The 24,584-nt window shown below is 36.0% G+C and overlaps 1 protein-coding gene across 1 annotated transcript in view; it reads left to right on the top strand.

Moving 5' to 3' along the window:
- The window catches only part of plxnb2a.1 (plexin b2a, tandem duplicate 1), a 161,651-nt gene that overhangs the window by 133,976 nt on the left and 3,091 nt on the right, over positions 1 to 24,584 (top strand). Inside the window, 24 exon segments of the mRNA XM_054625014.1 lie at positions 1,182 to 1,330; positions 1,847 to 1,982; positions 5,551 to 5,687; positions 5,776 to 5,958; positions 6,529 to 6,640; positions 9,336 to 9,545; positions 9,641 to 9,724; positions 10,128 to 10,223; positions 11,094 to 11,230; positions 11,321 to 11,421; positions 12,514 to 12,743; positions 14,219 to 14,400; positions 14,592 to 14,658; positions 15,940 to 16,086; positions 16,276 to 16,353; positions 16,838 to 16,916; positions 17,263 to 17,363; positions 18,515 to 18,596; positions 19,321 to 19,472; positions 20,246 to 20,406; positions 22,275 to 22,422; positions 23,213 to 23,277; positions 23,479 to 23,554; positions 24,273 to 24,347. Of these exon segments, the coding sequence (XP_054480989.1) occupies positions 1,182 to 1,330; positions 1,847 to 1,982; positions 5,551 to 5,687; positions 5,776 to 5,958; positions 6,529 to 6,640; positions 9,336 to 9,545; positions 9,641 to 9,724; positions 10,128 to 10,223; positions 11,094 to 11,230; positions 11,321 to 11,421; positions 12,514 to 12,743; positions 14,219 to 14,400; positions 14,592 to 14,658; positions 15,940 to 16,086; positions 16,276 to 16,353; positions 16,838 to 16,916; positions 17,263 to 17,363; positions 18,515 to 18,596; positions 19,321 to 19,472; positions 20,246 to 20,406; positions 22,275 to 22,422; positions 23,213 to 23,277; positions 23,479 to 23,554; positions 24,273 to 24,347 (2,988 nt within the window).

Genomic DNA, 24,584 nt, shown 5'->3' with positions numbered 1-24,584 from the left:
TCAGTGTGACATTTCATTTTCCTCCCTCATATTGTATTCACAGTTCGTCTCCTTTTTCAATTTGTTTGCTGTTTCCTCGAACATCAGTGGTTTGTTTCGTCTCGATTTCCTTTTGGAGCGGCGGCTGATTAGGTCAAGAGTTGTTAGTTATTATTTAAACATGTTGAGCTCCTTGTGGAGAGTTTTTAAAACTGGCATGAAGACCAGAAGTGGTAGATAAATTGAACGGCTGACAGTTCTTTAACAAGTGCAGCCTTCTTGAAAAATACTCTTTTAGATGGTACATACTGTCCTGCAGTATATGTCTTATATTTCTATATTTATTCATACATAATGCAGATGAAGAAGGAGAAGTTTATATTTCTTAATTAGAATAACCATAAAGCCATGAAGTGACTTTCCTTACATTCTTGTAGCTGTTACGGATGATTTTGATTTTATTTTTTGCATGCAAGTCCTTTTAAGAAAGTTTTTTCTCTCGTGTTTTCATGTCAAATCACCTAAAATGACCTGCTAACATTGGAAGAAATCATTACACTATATCGAAATGTTACCATTGTTTGAAAGAATATAAATACATTTACTAAAGTATTGGCACTACATGTATTTGATTGGATGTTTCTTCTTTTACTCTACTACATTTTGGTGCCAAATATTTTTACTCTACTTCATTTATTTGATGCCTTTAGTTAGTCTGCAGATTCAGCCATGAATACTGTCAAAATGCCCCATGATCTGCATCCTACAGCTGCAACCTTTTATTACCTTTATCCAATCAGAAGTTTCCCTCCTTTTCCCCTTGCAGCCATGTTGCTCCGGTGGTGTAGCCTCGTTGTCATCATTCTGCAAGCTTTGCAAAAATAGTTTTCTTCTAGCTTTTCCCATTTACAGCTATGCACGAGAAATATATTTGTTTATTTTCAATTGCAGCGTTCTTTTTGTTGTGTTTTGTTGGTTAACCATTCGTTTTGAAGGTTTATGTCTGCGATCAATTGGTCCTGAAAAAAATGTGTTTCCCTCAAAACTTAATTGAAAAAGTAGTCACATCATTTGTAAGAGACAGGGTTGGACTGTGAGTTGTTAACTGCAGTAAAAACCCTGCATATACTGAATGCGCTGTACACAAAATAGCCTAAAACCTGAATTCTATGGAAATAATCTGTGTCTGACTGTGTTTCCAGATCATCCCTCGCTTCGGCCCTCTGAACGGTCGGATCTCGGTGACCATCAAAGGCTCCAACATGGGAATCAAGAGTGAGGACATCAAGAAGATCACGGTGGCCGGCGTGGACTGTTTCCACCAGCAGGACAGATACTCCGTCTCCACCAGGTATTCAAACACTAACATGCAGACAGGAGCCTCTTCTGTTGTCTGTCCACGTAAAGGTGAAGATCTTTACAAGAACCTTTGACAGCCGGCTGTCGGTAATTAATGAGAACAGATAACTGAACATCACCTCGCCCTCCTTGACTTCTACTACAAGAGAAACATCGGTTTTATGTCAGGTTTTCTTGCAAGAACCCTAAAAGGGAAAGCTTTAGGGATGAAAAACTGTCATCTGAAAAGAAACTGTACAATCTTTACCTCTGAGATGTAGTTCAGTAAAATGTACAATATATTTTTTCCTGAGATGTTGTAGAGTAGAAAATACAATCTTTACCTCTGAGATGTAGTCGAGCTAAAAAGTACAATATTAACCTTTGAGATGAAGAGGAGGAGAAGAAGAAAGTAGCAGAACGTGGACATACTCCAGTACAAGTGCCTGAAATGTGTACCAAAGAACAGTTTTGAGTTAAATGGATCTTCTTGTTCTAATTTAACGTCTCCGTGTCTTTCTGTCCACAGTGTGGTTTGTGAGATCGGACCGGCGAAGCGACATCCACCAGTCGACATCCCGCTTGAACCGTCTAACAACGGAGCGGTGGAGATAGAAGTAGAGGGAGGAAGAAAAGGGAAGTCTCAGGTCGTCTTCACCTACCGGGTAGGTCTGGACCCAAACACGCCTCTAGTAGCTAGGGCTGGGTATCGTTTGAGAAATGAAGATGTCAGCACCAAAACCAGCATCCTCCAAGTGAAACCTGTACCAATAGAGTACTTCATTTAATACCCATTGCGTAAATGAGCCGTTTACACTATTAGCATTATTTACACATTTTTCACCATTTTCTAACAGAATAAAGCATTGTTGTTTTTTAAACAAAGACACTATTATCTAGTAGTGTTCTGGAGCAATGTTTTTATGATTGGAAGCACATTTTGATTTGATCATGCACACTTGGATGTTGCAATATACATTTCTACTGGTTTAATGCTGTTAAACTGCACCCGGCACCTTTTGATACAGCACAGACTTAGTAGTACAACATTGTTCTATCTAGTTCACTAAATACAGAATTTACCTTTCTTAACGTGTAACATCTAAACAGTTGTTTAAACGGCATCTTTGTTCCTTGATTTTGTTACTTAAAACATCTTGATTCAACTGCAGGAAGCTTTTTTTTTTTAAATCTTGCATCCTGAAACCTCATCAAAAGTTTCTGAGGCCATACAGAACATAATGTGACACAGCTTCTTCAACCCCCCCCCGAGATCACATCCCAGAATCATTTAAAGGGTTATAAGACAGTAAAAACAAATCTTAAAGAAGAAGCAATGCGTGAAAATATCCCTCGCATACAAATCCACATCCGACTTCCAGCAGTTCTTCACTGTTAAAAACGAATCTGATCTAAATAAATAATGACCTGCTGTTCCGTTTTGTTTTTCTAACTAGTCTCAGTTGTTTAATTCAAATGTTGTACTTTCTTTTTTTTTTTTTGGAGCTGACAAAAATCCAATTAAAGCAAACTGCTGAGACCAAAAATGACTAATTTGCTTCAGCAGCAGTTTGTTTCTGTTCGTTAAACGCTCCAACTTTAAACTTCCCTCTGAGATTATTTGTTTTTCTCACTGTCAAAATCAGAAATATAACACCAGCGCTACACAATCTGGCAGACCTGCCTCGCACATGTTTACCCTCTGGGTAATGAAATAACATTTTTCAAATGAGTCGAAAGGACAAAAACATTGTGTTACAAACATTCAGCTGTTGTTGTTTTCATGTTGGCTTGTACTTCCATACAGGGCGTTCTTGTGAATGTGATTTCTCAGGAACCCCTCGAGCAAATTTCTTCTAATTTGGCAAAAACATCCGCCTGAATTGAATGATTAACTTATTTGAATTTGGTGGTCAAAAAACTAATAACTCATATGCAGATTATGGCAATTTCACACAAATGTCTAAAAGGATAAAGTGATTACATTTTGTACAGACATGGATGTAAACTGAAACTTTACTATTACATGAATTAAAAAAATATCAGTCGTGCATAATTTCCTAAAATAAATCAAATGTAAGCTCGATAAATCATTTTATATAAAATATTCCTACTTACAGGGTTAGGGTTAGAATTTAGGTGGTTAGAAAGGTCACTATACCTCACAAAACACACGTTGGGCCTAATAGGTTTAAATTATGACATTTTGGACAAACATGGACATAAATTTCAACTTTACGAGGCGGTATTTCCTGTTCTGCTGAAAACAAACGAGATTGATACTGTAAAACTTTGTGCCATAAGGACAATGTTGCCGAAGCGTAAAGTTATTATGAGATTACAAGGTAAAAGAACAAAGTGCAATCAAGAAAATAGCGCAAAACAATAGAGGGACTGTGATTCCATATTACGAGCTTCACCTTTCACTTTATTTTTTATTGGTTTTAAACATTTTTGTTGTAGAAATTTTGATTTGTTCAGCTGTCGAAAGGTGAGCGTTACCCCTTTAACTTTTTTTATAGATTCATCCAAGCGTTCCTGTACCTGCTGGTGAATGTTCTTCATGTTAACATCTAGAAGTGTTTGTTTTCTTTGTCTCACAGACCAGATTATATCAGTCACTGTGCTGCCGTATTGTTTGCGTCTCGCTTCCAAACAGAGAACTGAGTGCGTCTCTCTTCGGGGATATTTATTCTTGTGTTTGCAGCTTTATCTGCCAGAAAAAGCGAGAAACCAAATGTGAAACACCAACAAACTAAATGTGTAAGGAGCAAAGAAAGCTGCGCGACTGATTTGAAAAATGTCTTCAGTTTTGATTCATATTTTTAACAAGCACAAATTACTTATTTCACGCGTTGTGCTCGACTGCTGTGTCTTAATTCTCCAGACAGATTGACTTCTTAAGTTTTTCAAGGACGCTTTATCCTCCAGTGTTCGTCACGCAGCTCAGAACCTCCCAGAACAAACGGGAAACCAACCAGCTGGTGAACTTCAGCAGACGCCTTTAAACAATATTCTTTGTTGTAATATGCACACAAGTTGATAAAAGTTCTACAGTTTGTTTTTAGTTTAAGCTTGATGCCTGGATTAATACCACGGGGGGTTATTTAGCTTTAAAATATGTTTTTATACCTGGAACATTATGAACTCTGTTAAAGTTTAATGTTTACGGCTCCATTTATTTTTCTCTTTGTTTGTGTTCATTCGTCTTGTTTGACTTTTTTTTTTTGTTCTGTAAAATTAGATTTAATGCCAAAGCCTTCGCAAAGTGTTTCCTGCTTAACAAAAACTGGCAGAAAAGCCTCTGGAGCAACAACACAGACTGTAATAGACGGTATAAAACTAATTAGTATTAGTAATTAAGTCTTCTTCTTTTCCTTCGGGCTTTAAACTGAACAACTCTCATATTAAAAGATTAAATAACAGACCAGCGAGCGTGTCTACATTAAAAAACGTAGGAGTAAATCAGCGTGATGGTGCCTTCAGGTGCTGCTATTAAGAAAAAGACAACTTCACCAATTAGCTCAACATAGTGGCATTAAACTGTTGGTTGGGAGATTTTTGCATTTGTTGTATGTCTCCAAGTAAAAGTAGTAAAACAACAAAATCAACTTTTTTTGATATCTTGTAAAATATAAGTAATTGTTATGCAGATTATATTATTGGAATGTTTATTATCGATGCAATGACTTTTAAGTTGAAGCTGCTACTTAATATACTGTGATGGGTTTACTTTGTATTATTTTCTAAACCTGCAATGTAGAGTAAAAAGTACAGTCTTTTTTATTAAAATAAAAAATGGCAGAGTAAAGTACAATGACCTACAGTTCTTGTGTAAATGTACTTTCCACCACTATATGTCTCATATCCAAAATAAAAAGCCTTATGCAGGATTAAAACTCAATATCTCAGTTTTTTCCATTGAAGAAATATGTTCAAATACTTTCAAAACACAAATGTCAATACAATTAGACAAAATATGGAAAAACATATATACAGCATTATATTTCGTGCTTGGATTTGAGAAGCAATATTTAAAATAACATTTCTTTTTTTATTGAATGCTTTTTTAAGATCCATCCTAAAGTCAAACATCTTTAACTTAACCAAAAGAAGCAAGAAATCATGCATGTACATGTATATCCTGATTAAGGGGAAAAGTACTGTTAAGTACTTTCTATTTACGAGGTCACTTTAAGTACAAACAGCTAATTTGTCCTCGTCTCTGTCCAGGACCCCAAACCACTGTCAGTCCACCCAGCGAAGGGTCCAGCCGCCGGAGGAACCTTGATCACCATAGAGGGGAATTACCTGGACACGGCAACCAAAGAGGACGTGTCCGTCAGTGTGGGGGGAGTGTCCTGTGAAATGTAAGAAACTATCATATGTTCACTCATGTTTTTTTATTCTTAAGAAGAGGGTTTGGGACATTAAAAGTCTTTCCTCCCTCCTCTTCAGCATGGCGTTCGGCTCAAAGATCACCTGTACGACTGGGAAGTACCGCGGCCAGAAGGTGCCCTCCGACCCGTTGGCGGTGACGTTGAAATACGGTAAAAACACCACCAAGGAAGTCTCAGCTGCGTACCAGTACTCCGAAAACCCCAAGATCACAGATTATAACCCCAGGGAGAGCTTCTTATGGTGAGTATGGTTTTATAGAAGTCATTAGAGAGATGTAAAAATTCTCACGCTAATTATCATCGGCAAAGAAACGAATACAAAACACATTTTTTTTTAAAACTGCTTTACAAAAAACTTATTAAAAACAAGATAAATTGACAAATAAATGATCAATTTAAATATAATTGATACAGTGATGTTGTCAAGTAACAAATGAGTAAAAGCAGATAAATAACCATTTTCAGCAATGGAAGATCTGCAAACAGAAAAGTGTGCCGTTTTTTCATTTCATAGGAATGAAATGGCAAATATCATCATGTGTTCACTCTGTGAGGTTCAAATGCACTTTTACTTAAAAAGTCGAAAATATTTGGTTAACATCAACAACATAAGAAGTCTACCATCTGTCATTACATTGGTAGCTTTAATCTTGGTGAATGTTTTGCATGTGAATTTAATCTTATAAAACCTCGGACCTTGAGATAAATATGGTTGGAAAGAAATCCCAAAATGTAAATAAAAGTTAAAAAAAAACAGATTTTTTTTTGTGGGTAAATGTACTAAAATGAATCTTCGTGTGTTTGTGTGTAGTGGTGGTCGCCTGATCGTGGTGGTGGGAAGCGGTTTTGATCTGATCCAGAGAGCCAGTTTGAAGGTCCAGCCCCTCCAAGACGAGTTTTCACAGAACACCACCCCCGTAGAGGTAAGAGAGTGACAGTGAGTGTTTATACAGTCACAAAGAAAAGGATGAAAAATGTTTGTTGACTCTAAATGGAGCATCATTTACTAAATGAACATCATGCTGTATTGAAGAAGACACAGAATACTACTTTTTTACAGGAAACGAAAAAGCGCCGCTTTTCCTATAAAGAAATACTCAAAACTAATTTTGGACTTTCTGTGTATTCGGCACAAATAGAGCTGAATTAAAACTTCTCTACAGCTTCAGCAAGTTGTTGTTGTTTTTCAGACAGATTGATGGAGTTGGTTCTTTGTTCCAAGTGGTATTTCATTTCCTCTCTCACACACACACACACACACACACACACACACACACACACACACACACACACACACACACACACACACACACACACACACACACACACACTCTCTCTCTTGTTCCCGACTGCATTTCTCTGCAGGAAGTTTGTTTTTCTTCTTCTGCTGTTTATTTATCGCTCCTATGAATCTATTTTTCTCTCTCACTTCTAGGGTTTTCTTCTCCCTTCTTTCTTTCTGTCAACCTTTTGTTTCAACCTCTGCTATTTGTGTTGTATCATGTTAGTGACACCTTTTAGTTAACATTGACTCACATTTAATTAAAGATAATATGCAACAGGAAACACAGCAAGACTACTGAATATAACTAAGGTAACTGTTTGTGTAATTGTGTCACATTTAACTTTGGATCATCATGAACAAAACCAACCATCATCATAGAGATAATTCATTATGTAATATCATTAAAGTTACACCAGTTTTTCACCTTTTACTTTGATGTGAATGTTGAGCTTATACATAGCTCTTAAAAGGTGCATGAATTTGTAATAAAAATTAGAGGGTATGATTAAAAAAATCTTATTATGTTGTTACAAATAAAACAAAGTTAAGTTACCCGTTGATGCTCAATAAGAAGTGTATTTTTCTGAGCTCTAAAATAACCAATAATTGTCAAAAATAGTAATAATATTCAGCATTTTTCTGTTTTTGTTCACATCAGAGTGTCTTTGCTTGAATTTTAGACCAAAAAAAGACAATAATTGTTTTACTTGTACTTGTTTGGAGTCTTTAGAGATCAGCTCTACAGGAGTCGTACTGATACATTATACAATCCATGTGCAGTCGATCAAACTTCAGAATGTCAGAGGTGGACGACAGTGACAGAACCAAATCTATTAGTGAATAAAAGAAGAATATATCGGCTGGATGTTTATCGGTCTGCAGTACGACTGACACTTGAGTCTGAAACCTGAAAGAGACGGCGCTCCTATTTCACCGCTGAACGGCTTTGAGTGACAGAGTCTCTCAGGAAGGATTCACTGCAGGGGAGAGGAGGTGAAGGCGTTTTATCATCGCTTCATCAAAAGCTGCCGGTCTGAACCAGGAAGAAAGAGGGGGAGACACAGTGGGGGGCAGAGAGACAGAGGAGAGAGAGGAGAGAGAGAGAGAGAGAGGAGAGAGAGAGGAGAGAGAGAGAGAGAGAGGAGAGAGGGAGGAAATCTGAAGTAAAAGTTACACTTGCACTCAGAATCTGGAATCACTTAACTTTAAGTGTGGAGTTAGTTCACTTTTCTTTTAACTAATCAGAAGAAAAACATATATATATATATATTTATTTATATAAACCTGCAATAATAACTTTTTTAATCCACTTGTTTTCATCAGAAAAATGGTTGGAAACTTCTTTTTTAAATGAATAATAAACCTTTAGCCCCATCGACCTTCGTTACTGCTGCTACACCTGTAAAGTTTTAGTTTTTTTGCAAGGCACATCTGCACGTTTATGTACATTTAAAAAAAAAGATTTTTGTAGCTCCTTTCTACTTGGCAACCATTTGCATATTTAGAAGCACATTTATACGGAAGCCCTGAGGGGCAAAGTAGACAAAGAGTTTTGGTGATCCGTTCTCTAAATCTGATCTAACAAGACAAGAAAAACCAGGAACAAAATGGTACGTGGTTATAATACATATTAAACATACAATTAAAAAAATAATAATAAAAGTAATAATAGTCCAGAGTAAATAAATAAAAAGGCAAGATTAAAAAAGATATAATATAATTAATATAAAACAAAAAGGTTTTTTTAAGTTTTCTTAAATGTATTTAATAATGTATTATTATCATTATTATTATAATTGTTTTTTATATTATTATCATTATTATTATTTATTATTTATAAATTATTTATTTCTAATAGGATTTTGTCTTTAATATGGAAACACTTGACCCTAAAACAATACTTTTTTATTGAATTTGTTGATAATAATCCTGTCTATACTTTTACCTTTACTTGTCAATCTTTGTTGTCCTTGTTTTATAGCTGTTCTGTCTATTTATGTGTCTATTTCTTTGAAAGCAGTGCGAAAAAACCGAGTCAACTTCCTTACATATGTTCACATACTTGGCCAATTAAGCTGATTTTGATCGTGACAAAGCAGAAACACAATGAAATGTAAAAAAGAGACATTCAAACACAGACTCTAAAAGGGTAACAAATAAGATAAGTTTTTGTCTGCAATTAAAGAAACCAACTCATGTCAATTGTTCCAGCGTTGTGACACATCTGGATTGACTTCTTCTTCTTCTTCTTCTTCTTCTTCTTCTTCTTCTTCTTCTTCTTCTTCTTCTTCTTCTTCTTCTTCTTCTTCTTCTTCTTCTTCTCTCTCCATCAGTTCGTCCAGGAGGCTCTGAGTAAGAACGACACCGTCCTCCAGTTCTACTCTCCTCCGGTGAACTGCTGCGTGGACACCCAGTCTCTCCAGACCGTCCTGCAGCTGGATAACCTGACGGAGGACCTGAAGAGCTTCGTCTACCACCCGGACCCCACCTTCAACAAGCTGGACAAGAAAGTCATCACCGAGACCAGCGTCATCATCGTGACCGTGAGGACAGACTGCCGTTACTTTTTTACACCCAAAAAGTCTCTTCCATCTCTGGATTTGTTCATTTTTTTCTTTTCTTTTCTTTCTTTCACCAGGGTCGAGGTTTCGCCAAAGCCATGACGGCTAAAGAGGCCCAGGCGTTTGTTGGAGACGCCTCATGTCACGTTAACATTCTGCAGGTAAACACACTTTTCTCTTGTTTATAATGGATTCAAACTGTGAAGAGGGAGCTGGTATTGTTTTTTATTAAACAGGGTCTTAAAACTGAATAAAAAGTCAGTTTATGGACCACAACATTGACAGGCGACAAAATGAAACGCACCTTTACCTTAATTAAAATTACAGATATCACAGGTTTGTTAATTTTTGGAAACATTTGTGATAATTTAAGACAACTCATTTAAATATATAACGTAGGGTTTTTAGACATTTCTATGCGAAAAAATGCGTAATTTACCTTTAAAAAAATAAAAAAAACAGCTCAGGTTGTATGTGATCTTTATTACTTTGTTATAAAGCTAAAAATCTAACTAATGCACTATCACTAATACAGTTTTCTTTCCCCTCTCTCTCTGTGTACAGGATGATAAGTTGATCCTGGATGCTCCTTCATCGCAGCCCAGATCCAGATCCAAACGCCAACGCAGAGACGCGACCAACGACCCGCTGGAGCTCGTGGTACGCAGACATCTACCTTCACGTGTTTCCACTTTTAGATAACGTGATATCAGACAGGTTTATTACGCTGCAGGAATGAGTCAGCATTTTAACATGTTTAACACACGTGTTTATGGTTAGATGTCTGAAATAAGGTATTCGTTCAACACAGGCTGAAGAGATCTGAACGTTTAGTTATCTGATATAGAAATAGGTCAGAAAATATCCTTATGGTGAATTTAGAAGCTTTAACGTGTCTGAACAAAGTCCTCACTAGAACACTAGTCCTCCTTTAGCTTAGTGGTAGTTTTCTGCAATAATCCAAAATCAAATAGAAGAAATCTGGTTCCCTCCACAAAAACAAAAAAGTTGTTTTTGTGGAGGGAACCAGGCACTCAATTTAAACGGGTTGAACATCACAGGAGGAGGTGGGAATGAAATATTCTGCTGCTTCTCAGTTAATTAACTTATCATTCAAGATGGCATTTTAAACATCAGGGGAAAAAAGAGGATATTATGGTCTCTAGCCAAAAAACAAAACCAAAAGACAAACCCAGGAGCCTCCATAGAGGAGAGCTGTATCTCTAGAATAAATAAAGACGCTGCAGAACTTGCCTTAGAACCTCATGTTTTTAAGTTTTCTTCAGTATTAAAGTAATCCAGTGATACTTGTTTTTGCAGCCATGGTTACACTGCTAACAGGAGCAGCTAATAGATAATTCGGCATACTTTTAATGTCACCATCGCCAAAATCTGAACATATATAGGCTAAGAAAACAGAGCTAGAAGGAGAATAACAGCACCATTTGTCGTCATTAATTGTCCATTTAAGAGGTTTCATATTAAGCTTTTTATTATTAAATACCCAGGATGCTCTCTGTCTCCCTCCAGGTGAAGTTCGGTCACGGAGAGTGGATGGTGGATTCAGTGTACTATGCCAGAAAAGACGACATCCCTCTGGCTATAATCATCCCGGCGGTCATCGTACCGATGCTGCTCTTCATCGCCGTGTCCGTCTACTGCTACAGGTCAGAGAAATGACATCACACACATATGCATAAGTTTGTTTTTCTGCATGTTGGTTTGTTTAAAAATACCTTCCTGTGTGTGTTTAACAGGAGGAAGAGTCAGCAGGCGGAACGAGAATACGAGAAGGTGAAACACCAGCTGGAGAATCTGGAGGAAAGTGTCCGAGATCGCTGCAAGAAAGAGTTCACAGGTAGAAACACTCACCTGTGAAGCTGATTCTAGATGCTTTTCCAATTGGTTCTATCCATTGTGATAACCTTGTACTCAAAAGGACTCCGCGGAGACATTTAAATTGAATCTTAATCTCAAATCGAGCTGATTATTTTCTATTTTTTCTACAATTTATAATGTATTTCCATGATAAAATGTGACTAAAATGTATTGAAACATAAAGAAAACAAAATGAGGTTCAGAAACATCTCAATCAAATAGTTTATTGAGTGCATAATATTAGAAACAGCTCAACAACAAGAGTAGAGTTTGAAAAAGTAGTTGCATCTCCATGTTTACGAGCTAAAGTTTTGTTTTAAAGTCTTTATTTTCCACATAGAAACTGCCAAAACATCTAATCTAATAGTTTGTATTTATACATCATATTGACATCTGTCTCAACATCTGTAAACTGGAGACCCTCCTGAAGGTCCAGCTCAAACTTCTGTCCACCGATCTGATTTTTTTCTTGACGCCTGTCACGGATTAGAGGACGTCGCCGTTTTTGACAGTTTATCTCCGTGATGTGAACTCCTGCCAAACGCGATTCAGCAGAACGCGGCTTTTTGGCTCAAACATCAGAACATCTTGGCGAGCTCGGCGGGCCGATTTCAGCCGAGGAACTTGACGGATCTGTTTGTTGAGCTCGAGGGGAAGTCGGCGAAGTCATCACATGTCAGACGTCTCCAAAGAGACTTTAAAGGGATAGAAGGGATGTTTTTAAGTGGGGTTAAATGAGGTTCTTCTCCACAGTTATACACCTAAATAATGTGTTTAAGTGTACGTTATATTTATAATATTTTCACCAGTATACCTTGCTGTCAGACAGATCTTTCTGATGGGGAAGTAAAGTCATTATGAATGCGAAATGCTTCGAGGCCACAAGACTCAAAAAAAAAACCCAGAAATGTAACATTTGTTTGTGTTTTTGTGTAACTTTGGTGTTTTAAACGGTAACTATGTATTCATACTCTTAACACAGCTCCATGCTCACCTCTTCTTCAACATGATGGGACTATAAATCATGTAGCATAGAACACACGACTACAAATGATTTGTGATCTGATTTCAGATCTGATGATCGAAATGGAGGACCACACCAGCGACCTGAGCGAGGCCCGGATCCCCTTCCTGGACTACAAAACCTACACCGACCGGAACTTCTTCCTGCCCTCTAAAGACGGAGCCAACGACACCATGATCACGGGGAAAATACAAATCCCAGAAGCCCGCAAGGCCATCGTGGCTCAGGCTCTAAACCAGTTCTCAAACCTGCTGAACAGCAAAACCTTTCTCATCAATGTGAGTTTGAAGCTTTTTGTTCTGTTCCTCTGTTCCTTATTTTTGTCCTTCAGTCTTTCTCTCACTGTCAGCGATTTCAAACTCCGTCTCAGCAAGTTTCTGGCATTTGTCAGAGAAAATGATGAATTGCGGTAAAAACGTATTTCTCCTAGAAGGTCATCCCCCTGACCTTTGCTCCTGCACCAACGTCAGGCCAAAACCTTTTTAGAGCTCTTCACTGGTCCAAAACTACAACGATGTATTAGTGCCAATTTTGGGTTAAAAGAGGGATTATTCAATACCGAAGATATTAATAATATTCAAAGAAAAATCTTAGAATTTCCTAGATTAAATTGGAAATTTATGAGAAAAAAACTCTAAAATTAATTTAAAAAATACTATAATAATAGATAGTATAATGATAATAATAATAATAATAATAATAATAATAATAATAATAATAATAATAATAGAATATGTTTTGATATTGAAGTTGTAAATTGATGAGAAAAAAATTATATTTGTGGCAAATTTATGGGAAAAAAAACTAGAATATTCTCTGAGAAGATCATCTCGATGCGATCATTTCTTTAAATTGGATCAACTTCATCTCACAACAGACACCACCACTTGCCGTTAATTATGTCTTTAGTGGATGACAAAATCAAATCATACTTAATATTTAATATATAAATAAGGAAATACTCCTGCTTTTTAACCCAGAATCACCAAATTATCATCGGCATCTGCACTTTGCAGAGACATTACCGGGAATTGGGCCTATTAAGAAGAAAACAACAAACAGAGTTTTATACTTTAAATTTGTGACTTTTCTTCATGTACGTTTCCGACATTTTTCTTAGAATATTGCCTCCCTTCCAGGCTCCGAAATGTATACATTTTTCCTTCCATGGCCCTGATGCTTTGTCATACTAAACAAACCCAAACCCGTCATGCATAAATACATTTCCATAGAGAGACCCAACCCTGCGTTCCCACACAAGAATGGATTTTACCCAAAACAAAAACAGCTATTGCCCATTTGATGAGCTATACGGCTATAAACGTGAAAACAAAGTATTTTATTCCACTCAAAAGTCAGCCAATAAGTTTGATAAAGTATTGGACCCTTTTCTATCATTTTTTGAGGCACCTTTTCCTAACGTCTGTCATTTTACTCCTACTATTTATTTAATTTTTTTTGTCTTGTTTGGATGTTTTTTGTTCTTTCTTTTAAAAACGTTTTGGTCAATTTCATTATGTGGGTTAATGTGCATTTGTGTGTCGTATTTACCGGGTTAACAGGAATACTGTAACTTGTTCAACATGTTTATTTGTACTTCCAAACTGATACTCAATAAAAGAAAGGAATAGGATATGGATAATAACAATTAGTATTATTGTTTTAATTAATAGCCTTTTTTGGTCATGGATTATAAAATGCTTCAGTCATGTTTTTTTATTTAAACTCCATCCACCGTATCTTCTGCCCGTAGTTCATCCGCACGCTGGAGAGCCGTCCGGACTTTAACGCCCGATCTCGCGGTTACTTCGCCTCCCTGCTGACGGTGGCGCTGCACGGCAAGCTGGAGTATTACACCGACATCATGAGGACGCTGCTGCTGGAGCTGATGGACGAACACGTGCAGAACAAGAACCCCAAACTCATGCTCCGGAGGTGAGGAGGCCCAAACCTCGTATATAACCACTAACACAAAATGAAGAAGTCTGTGAGAGCTGATGATAGTGAATAACATGTTTATTTATTAAAGGGGGAGGCTTATGTTTGTTTTTTAGGTTTAAAATGAGAGAAAAATGTCTTCTTCTGTCTCCTAATGCTTTTTATCTGTGGTGTGTTTGTGTTTCTAGGTCGGAGACGGTGGTGGAGAGGATGCTCTGTAATTGGATGTCCATCTGTATCTATCAGTTTCTCAGGGTAAACACATTCCTTCACTTATTCTCTCTGTTTGTTTTGATTTCTCTTCGATCTGTTCCTCTTGTCTGCTTCTGTTCTTCTTCTTCTTCTGTTCCTTAAGTTATAATTGACTGGGAGAAACTTTTCCCTCTGTTTCTCTCTCTCTTTTGTTGAAATCTGTGCGGTGTGAACCTGTATTTTTTATTAGTTTTTGCTCTCTCTGTTTGTTCTCTCTGAGAGTTTCTACTCAAAGCAGAAGCTGAAATGTTTTTCTTGTGTTCTGAGTTTCTGTATTTCAACATTTTCATACCAAAAGTTTGTGTTCACATTGTGACATTTTTTATGTTGTGATGAGGATCAGCTGGTGAAAGTAGGTCCTTCAAACTAAACGTAAAAGGTTCAAATCCTCTTAAAGAAAATGTAGACCATCGGAATGTAAAACTTTACGATTATCATGATTATGCAGAAGATTTTGTCCTTGAACACTTTATGTAGACAGAAAACTAACCTTACTTTCCTGTTTTTTTTAAAAACTAAGAAGAAGGATTTATTGATGATTATTTAATAAAACTGTTCTTTGCTGAAGTTGAAGCGGTTCAGCAGATGCCTGTGGTTGGGGGGCGTTTGATTTGTTGCACCACAGTGCATTAAGTTCAGGTTCCTTATTGTCATGTGCACAACAAACAGTGAAGCAGTCGTTGGTAATAACATTGTTAAATATCAGGCTTCATCCAACTATGATCAAAACAAATTTGTAAAAAAGTCATGCAAGCAAAATTTAATTTAGATCTAATTAGATAAAAAAATTCTAATTTAAAGTATAATATAATAAATAAATATTTGTTTTAAATTTTAAAAATTGTATTTTATATTTTGGCATACAAGAAATGCAGCACACATTGCTTTAAATTAAAGAAAAAATAAATATATATTTGTAAACAGGGATAAATGCCATAATTAACGGAAAATAAGATGGGGAAAAAAACTAATTTGATGACATAAGATAAAATTTAAAATAAGATGAAATAGAATAAATTACATAAGATAAACAATAGAATCCACTGAATAATAATAATAATATTAATATTAAAATCAGTTCCCATATTTGCAGCATGCACATCAATAAACACTGCAGCAGTAATGTATTACATGTATATAAGTAATTAGGAGACAGGTATGCACATAAATATATATTATACTACTGTTTATATATACTGAATATATGAACTGTGATGATTGCAGAAGGGGCGAGCATGTTTTCCAGATCTCCAGGTGTTAAAGAAATGATGTTTGTGTTTTTAGGACACAGCAGGAGAACCTTTGTACAAACTGTTCAAGGCGTTGAAGCACCAGGTAGAGAAAGGACCGGTGGACGCCATGATGAAGAAAGCCAAGTACACACTGAACGACACGGGGCTGCTGGGAGACGACGTGGAGTACTCTGTACTGGTTAGTACACAAATACTTTTAGATCAAACTTTTAGGTGTGATTCAGTGTTTTTAAATCATCTTATGCAAGAAAGTTACAGCTTCTTAAATGTCAGTATTTGCTTGTTTTCTGGTCTGACAAAACAAGACATTTGAAGATTTGAGTTAAATAAGCTTGAGAGTCTGAGACAGGTGTGTTTGTGATGTCAGACTCTGCAGGTGTTGGTGCACGGTGAAGGGCCAGATGTGACTCCAGTGAAGGTGTTGAACTGTGACAGCATCTCACAGGTGGGTCTGTTTTCTTACTTTGGTCTGTTTGATGAGCTTTTTTCCTAGATATCCGAGACAAATATTTTGTTAAATTCAGTCCCTGTGTGCACATTTTATATGGTGTAAATTTGAGGCTACTGAAGATGAATTGAACTGAAAAATATGGAATTTTTTGTAGTGTATTTTAGTTGACGCCTTGTAACTTTGGCTAAAAACGATACAATATTTACGATAAAATGCATTACGATAACATCTGTTGTGATGCGACTCTGCGATACGATACGTTGTAATACGATACGCTGCTATACGATCTGCTACGATGTGATAAGTTGGGATACATTTTGAAATGGTGCCTGACGATACTTTTGATTGGATATGCTGCTTTATGACACAATATGATGTGATGCGTTGAGCTAGGACTTGATACAATATGTTATCATCATCATTTATTTTGCATTTATGCAGATTTTGGCAGCTAAATTCTTAACTTTCTGCCCTCCAGGTGAAAGAGAAGATCATCGATCAGGTGTACAGGAACCTGCCGTACTCCCAGAGACCAGAGGTGGAGAGTGTTGCTTTGGGTGAGAAGACAAACAAACCAAAAAATGAAACAATTATTATATTAATGTTTATACAAATACATCATTTTGCTGTCACAAACCTGAAGTTTGTCACCTCCTGCAGGTTTGCAGCGGAACTGCAGGGTTAAAGTCAAACAATAAAATATATAAATGCTTTTATATTCAGGTCTTATAAAGACTATTTCAATGTGAAACAATGACAGAGAACTTTATTAAACAGCAGCCAAATCTAAAAAAAAGAATAGTATTACCACAGGGTAGCATTGTTTTATATATAACCTTTCTTGAATCTTATAATCTTTTTGTGATCCAGTAAATGAAAGTTGACGTTCTGCTCCGTCCACAGAGTGGCGTCCCGGCTCCACGGGTCAGATCCTGTCCGACCTCGACCTGACCTCCCAGAAAGAGGGGCGCTGGAAGAGACTCAACACGCTGGCTCATTACAATGTGAGTTTACTGCACGCCTTCATGCACAATACTTTATAACGATAATAATATTTCTAATATTTTAAGGGTATTTGGTGCAGTCCAAAAATGTGAAAAAAATTCAAATGTTTTCCTAAAAAATGCACAAAAAAATATACAAATATTTTCAATTTAGCTTGCATTATTTTCTGTATTTCATACATAACTGTGATGCTAGTTATGTATGTTTTTTTATTTATTTTATTTATTACTGTTATAATGTCATCGCTCTGATTTGTTTGCATTGTTTTTGCTTTTATTGTTTCTTTCTTTACCATCTAAAGAGCCTTTGAGTGCTTTTTAAAGTGCTATAAAAAATGTATATATTGTAATTATTATTAGAGCTAAAATGTTAAGTCAATTGATCATTTAATTGGTGACTATTTTGATCAGCAATTAATTATTTCAGATGTTTTTCAAGCAGCCAAAACTGATCCAGTTGTGAGGAACCGCTGCTTTTCTTTGTCACATGTGATATTAAACTGAATTTCTTTGCACTGATGGTAGGGTTAAAAAAACAAAAAAACCTTATTATTAATTATTACAATAAATAAACATCTTTACCACAAGTTTGCTTCATATAACAAAGTTCACTCACCTCCAGCTCCTTCTGTAGCTCTGTAGGATCTCCACCAGACTGCTTTTTTTACTCATTTTAAGCAACAAGTGTCTCCTCATATAAACGGTGCACGCTGCTGGTTTGTTTTGGTACAATAACACTCAAAAGTTCATGCATCTGCAGAGTTGTTTACCTCCAGATCTCCTGGTGTTTGAGCATTAAGTCACTCGAAATCCTGAAATCAATGACTTTAAAAAAATCTGTGCAAGTTTGGTGGAAACGATCTTTATGTTTGGTTCCTTCCGTCTCCGTAGGTTTGTCAGATTGAAGTTCGTGTTCTTTCCTCCGACTCTCTGTTTGCTTCCAGACTTTTTTATTATTCTTTTTTTGTGCAGAGAAAATGTCGAGCCACACGAGACTCGTCTTCCAAACCAACCCCAACTAGAAACACTCCCAGCAGCTTTCCCTCTGACATTTAGAGAGAAACGTTTTCTGGCGAAACGTAATAACTGTGTTCTTTGTTCAGGATTTATTCATATTTTTTTTATCCACAATGATTTTCTGTCTCTTCCAGGTTCGAGATAACGCCACGCTGGTTCTGTCCAGAGTTTTGCACTCGCAGTCTTTCCACCAGCACCAGGACAGCTATGAAGAGAGTATGTACACACACACACACACACACACTTATTATTATGTTATTAATATTCTTTAAAAGTCACCAGAATACAGGAAACAAAGTCTCTGAAACCTGCTTTGGGTTTTTTAAATCCTCCTCAAGGTTATGAAGTCCGAGCCCTGAGGGTATTTCTGTATTTTCATGCTGCGTGCATTAATAAATGAATATCCAGAGAAACATGAGCGAGTCATAACTTAATGTGATGTTGTTTAATGTTCTTTAACTGTCAGATTATATCAAACAGGCAGCAGAACTCGTTCTAAATAACAAAACAGGAAATAGTCTCTTTCATTGCTGTAATAATAATTTAAACTCGCAGAGGATCGCCCTGTTTTTACAGATATATGAACAGTCATATATAAATAAACATGTAAATAGATGTAATTATAACAGAAAGAAAGAGAAATGTTTGGTTTTTCTAAGTCTAAAAGTCTGTCTCTCTCTCTGTCTCTCTCTCTCTGTCTCTCTCTCTCTGTCTCTCTCTCTGTCTCTGTCTCTCTCTCTCTCTCTCTCTCTCTCTCTCTGTCTCTCTCTCTCTCTCGCTCTCTGTCACTCTCTCTCTCTCTCTCTCTGTCTCTCTCTCTGTCTCTCTCTCTCTCTCTCTGTCTCTGTCTCTCTCTCTCTCTCTCTCTGTCACTCTCTCTCTCTCTCTCTCTGTCTCTCTCTCTCTCTCTCTCTCTCTCTCTCTCCTAACCCCCCAACAGAAAACGCCCTGCTGGAGGACGACAACACCTTCCACCTGGTGCGTCCTGCTGATGAGATGGATGATGGGAAGTCAAAGCGAGGCAGCATGAAGGACAAAGCGATGACCAAAGCCATCACTGAGATCTACCTGACCCGGCTGCTGTCTGTCAAGGTGACTGAACGTAGTGAAGTACATTTACTTCAAGTCATGTACTTAAGTACAACACTGAGGTACTTTACTTGAGTATTTCCAGCTGTTTATACTTCAACTTTACAGATACTGCTTACTTTACAGATTAACATTTTACATAAAGATCATAAAATACAATGTGTGTAAGAACATAAATATTGTCATTTGTGCATGAGGAAGTAGATTTAAAAGAAAGGAAAAGGAAACATGCATCAACTAAGATACATATAAATATGTATATCGTAAAATGGGTTTAAATATAACCTATATGGTGGTAATTAATTATTAATAATTATTATTATTGTGATGATGATAATATTAATAATAATCAAAGAAAACATTAAATAAATAAATACAATTCAAATTAATTTAATTATTACACACATTGTATGCATATATACAAACTAAATATGGTAATAAAAATTAATTTAAATTAAATTAAATTAAAAAGAAAAATTTGAAAAAGAAAACATTTAATAATAAAAAATAAGTAAATACAAAAATACACCAATATATTTATATATAATAACAATAATCAAACTACTGATAATGAATAAACATTTAATAAATAAATAGAATAAAAATGAGAGAAATAACCTTTGTTTGGCATTCAAATACAAATAAATACTAAAATACAAGTAAGTTTAAAAAAACAACAAGTGTATAAGTATATATAAAAGCAGGATGTTGCATTCTAAACATTATATATAATATATGAACGTGTGTGTGTGTGTGTGTGTGTGTGTGTGTTACAGGGCACTCTGCAGCAGTTTGTGGACGATTTCTTCCGCAGTGTTTTGTGTTCGAGCTCCGTCGTTCCGCCGGCCGTCAAATACTTCTTTGACTTCTTGGATGAACAGGCACTGAGACACGACAACGTGGACGAGGAGACGCTGCACATCTGGAAGACCAACAGGTACGCACACACACTCTATATACACATGTGTACAATATCTAGATACATATACAGGTAATATTTATATATATATACATACTGGATACTGATCACACATGTTTCACTCACTCAGAGATGTTTTTTTCTTGTTGTCTATATTCTAGTTTTCTTACAGTAAACAATAAAATGAAGGTTGTACAGTTGAATAATTAAAACAATTAATGCTATAGTCATTTTATTCACCAACGATTAATTGTTTTAAAAAAATTCAAGCAAAAATGCTTAATGTGCTTCAACTTCTGATGTATTTTAAAAAAGATTAGATTTTATTTTGGAATAAATACTACTACATAATATTTTACTCTCTTTATAGAAGTATTGTGTATATGTTTAGACATGTGCATTTCCCCAAACTTGTTTTGTGGTAAACAAATAGATTATTTTAAATTATTAGTAGTATTAAATACATTACATTACATTACATTACATTACAGTCATTTAGCAGACGCTTTTATCCAAAGCGACTTACAGGAAGTGTATTCAACATAGGTATTCAAGAGAACTACTAGTCACCAGAAGTCATAAGTGCATCTCCTTTCTTAAACAAGCATCTTAAAGCATAAACCAGAGCAAAAGTATAGTGCAGAGGCAAATTACTACGAAAACAATAATTGCAACAGACTAATACGAATATAATAAGTGCTACAAACTACTACGAATAGGATAAGTGCAGTAAACAAATATGAATTCAATAAGTGCAGTAAACAAATACGAGTGCAATAAATGCTACGAGGAAGACTCAGGGTTATTATTATTATTATTAGTAGTAGTAGTAGTAAATAGTGTTATTATTATTATTACTATTATTAAATTGTGTGTGTGTGTGTTATTAAATTGTGTGTGTGTGTGTGTGTGTGTGTGTGTGTGTGTGTGTGTGTGTGTGTGTGTGTGTGTGTGTGTGTGTGTGTGTGTGTGTGTTTTATACCTCAGCATCTTAACTAGAGTGTAATTACGTCCTCGTGGACATAAAAGCCTGCACTAATTGGCCTCCTTTTATCAGGACAGATAAATGATGGAGGATAATCAAAGGAGAGGAACTAGAGACAGAAAAACACCTTTTTTTTTTTATTCCCTTAAAACTCAAACTGTGCTTTCACACTGCCCTTGAGCTCGGCCTGTCAATCATCTCACACACACACACACACACACGTATACAAGTTGGACGATGAAATATTCATCGTTTGTGCTGAATTATTGACGAGGGTTATGGTCTGTGGAGGAAGAGATGAAAATAGGAAGGAAATGAACGTGTCAGCAGGTTCTTTAAAAAAAGGTCTGGAGAAGTTTGAAACTCACCGTCTTCCTTAGTTACTGTCGCTACGCCGGTCCAGCTCTCTGTTCCTGCACGGAGCAGCAGTTTGTGGCGTTAAAGGTCCAGTGTGTCGGATTTATGCAGATTTATTGGCAGACAGGGAATACGATACTCATAACTATGCTTTTATTAGCTTAGAATGGTTTCTACGGAAGCCCAGAACGGACAAACTAATCACTGACTCTAGAGAGAGAATTTCATGTTTTTTGTTAACTGAAGGCCACCGTAGTTTGGATATATCGAGCTGGGGAACTTAAATAATAGTGTTTCCATTAAAAAGACATCAAGGTAGAACTTTTCCTCCTGTAGTTTAGGAGGGAGATTAAATGAGAGTTTGAATTTATTGGTTTTAGCCATAGACTGAAGTGGACGTAGTCATGGTGACGTCATTCACTGGTTTGTGGTTTATTTTGGGATGCCCAGTTTCTGGTATTTTTAACAACCCTGACCTGTCTCTCTCTCTCTCTCTCTCTCTCTGTCTGTCTCTCTGTCTCTCTGTCTGTGTGTCTGTCCTCAGTTTGCCTCTGCGGTTCTGGGTGAACATCCTGAGGAACCCCCACTTCGTGTTCGACGTCCACGTGACGGAGGTGGTGGACGCGTCGCTGCACGTCATCTCTCAGACCTTCATGGACGCCTGCACCAAGACGGAACACAAACTCAGCAGAGTCAGTTCACCTCAGATAAAATTTATCAGACTGGGTTTATCTCTGAACTGGTCTGTGATTAACATACTGGGTTTTTTTAGCAAATAAGCTGGTCTTTTGTCATTTAAATAACATTTATGTTTTACAATCAACACTTGAAATGATGAAAGCACTTGCAAATGACAAGGTGGTACAAAATGTAAACCAAACTTTGGTGTTTTATTTTGACCTTTTTACCTTAAAATGTCATTAAATGTACCTAAACACTGGCAGATTTAAATGTACATCTTTGCATTTTAAAGTATTTAAAATATCTTATTTTAAATCAATGATTTAAATTTAGAGGAAGCTAATCTGATAGATGGAAACATGCTGACACCAACATGTTTGGGATCAAAAAAGGACAAAAAAAAAAAGTCTGCAGAGGAAGACCCCATAAAAGCTCATCTGCTGCAGGACTGTTCATATTTTGGCATATTGAAAGTATGCAGAATTATCTATTAGCTCTTGTTTCTACTGTACTAAATACTATTACTGGATTACTTCGACACTGAAGAAAAGTTAAAAACGTTTCTCAGGCAGGTTCTGAAGCGAGGAGGAGGGTTGATGGGAACTGTCTGCAGCAGAAGAGATAATTAAAAAGACTTAATCACAAAATAAATCCTGGACTGTTTAGGCTTCGAGGAGCCTCCAGTAGAGGATTTCCTCTGAAACATCTTCACTCCAACGTTTTCCTGATGATTCTGAGGAGCTTTGAAAATGACCAAAGATCTTTAATCGGCTTTGTTTTTTGTTTTGTTTTTATCTGCAGGAGTCTCCAAGCAACAAGCTGCTCTATGCAAAAGAGATTTCCACCTACAAGAAGATGGTGGACGAGTGAGTTTGTTGCACTAACAAACATTTATATATATATATATATTTATTTATATATAACTTAGATTAATGTATGTAAATGTATCAAAGCGTGTTATTAAGTTTAAGACACAAACGGCATTTGCTCAATTCATATTACTTATAATATTTTGTGTGTGTGTTTGTGTTTGTGTGTGTGTGTGTTTGTGTGTGTGTTCTCTTCAGTTACTACAAGGGCATCAGACAGATGGTTCCAGTCAGTGACCAGGACATGAACACACACCTTGCTGAAGTGTCCAGGGTAGGAGATCTTACTAATACACTATCTTAAGCACTGTGGTTAAGTACACAATTGAGGTACTTACTTACTACAGTTCAGATGGAAGTTTGGTACTTTTTACCTACATTTACCAATAGGTACTAGATACTTTGGCCAGAACCTGTTTATACATTTTCTATTAACTTTTATATTGTTGATTACTTCAATAACTTTATTATGTTTTATTTTATTAATTTATTTCTTAAATGTATCCTTTTAAATTATAATGTTTTTAAATAATGTATTTTCTTAGAAAGCACTTTGTAATTTTGTTTTGAAAAGTGCTATTTCAGTTTATATATTTTATTACAGATTAAGACTTTACATATAAAACATATGATTATTTTATAAATATTTATATTAATTAAATATTAAACTCACCAACAGTATATGAAACTGATACAAATGTGAACCACCTTGACCAAGAAAATAGAAATAGAAAATAATATTACCAGCTGCTTTCTTTTTTTATTCTTTTTTTATTATCACAACTAGGTATTGTATAAAAATATGTACTTTTGAAATGTCATTTTGATCATAGATATGGTATTTGTGGAAATACATTAGTTCTGTTATTGCATTACCAGTTTATGTTTTCTGATTCTGATCAACAATAACAAACCCAGTTCAACCAGTACAGATTTTGAATCCTCAGATTAAGGAATTACTTTCAATAAATGTATTTCTTTTTACTTTGTAGCAACACACAGACAAGCTGAACACCCAGTTGGCCTTACATCAGCTGTACCAGTACGCCAGCAAGTACTACGATGTGGTGAGAAATGTCTTTTTGTCAATTTCAAAATGTTCACGTTAACTTTGTACTTCTGTTTGGGGTGATGATTTCATGAGAGACAAGAGAAAAATAAGTTCAAGTTTCATGGACAGTTAACTTTTACAAAGTTATACAAATGCAATTATGTTATTTTTGCTGGTAGTCGGGCTGATATTGGAGTTTTTTACCTATTGAAAACTTGCCAAAGTTCAACCTACAATTGTATAAAATGTTCCC

The sequence above is a fragment of the Anoplopoma fimbria genome, chromosome 23 (genome assembly GCF_027596085.1).
Source record: "Anoplopoma fimbria isolate UVic2021 breed Golden Eagle Sablefish chromosome 23, Afim_UVic_2022, whole genome shotgun sequence".
NCBI classification, from domain to species: domain Eukaryota; kingdom Metazoa; phylum Chordata; class Actinopteri; order Perciformes; family Anoplopomatidae; genus Anoplopoma; species Anoplopoma fimbria.
This window is presented reverse-complemented; position numbering and strand designations above follow the sequence as displayed.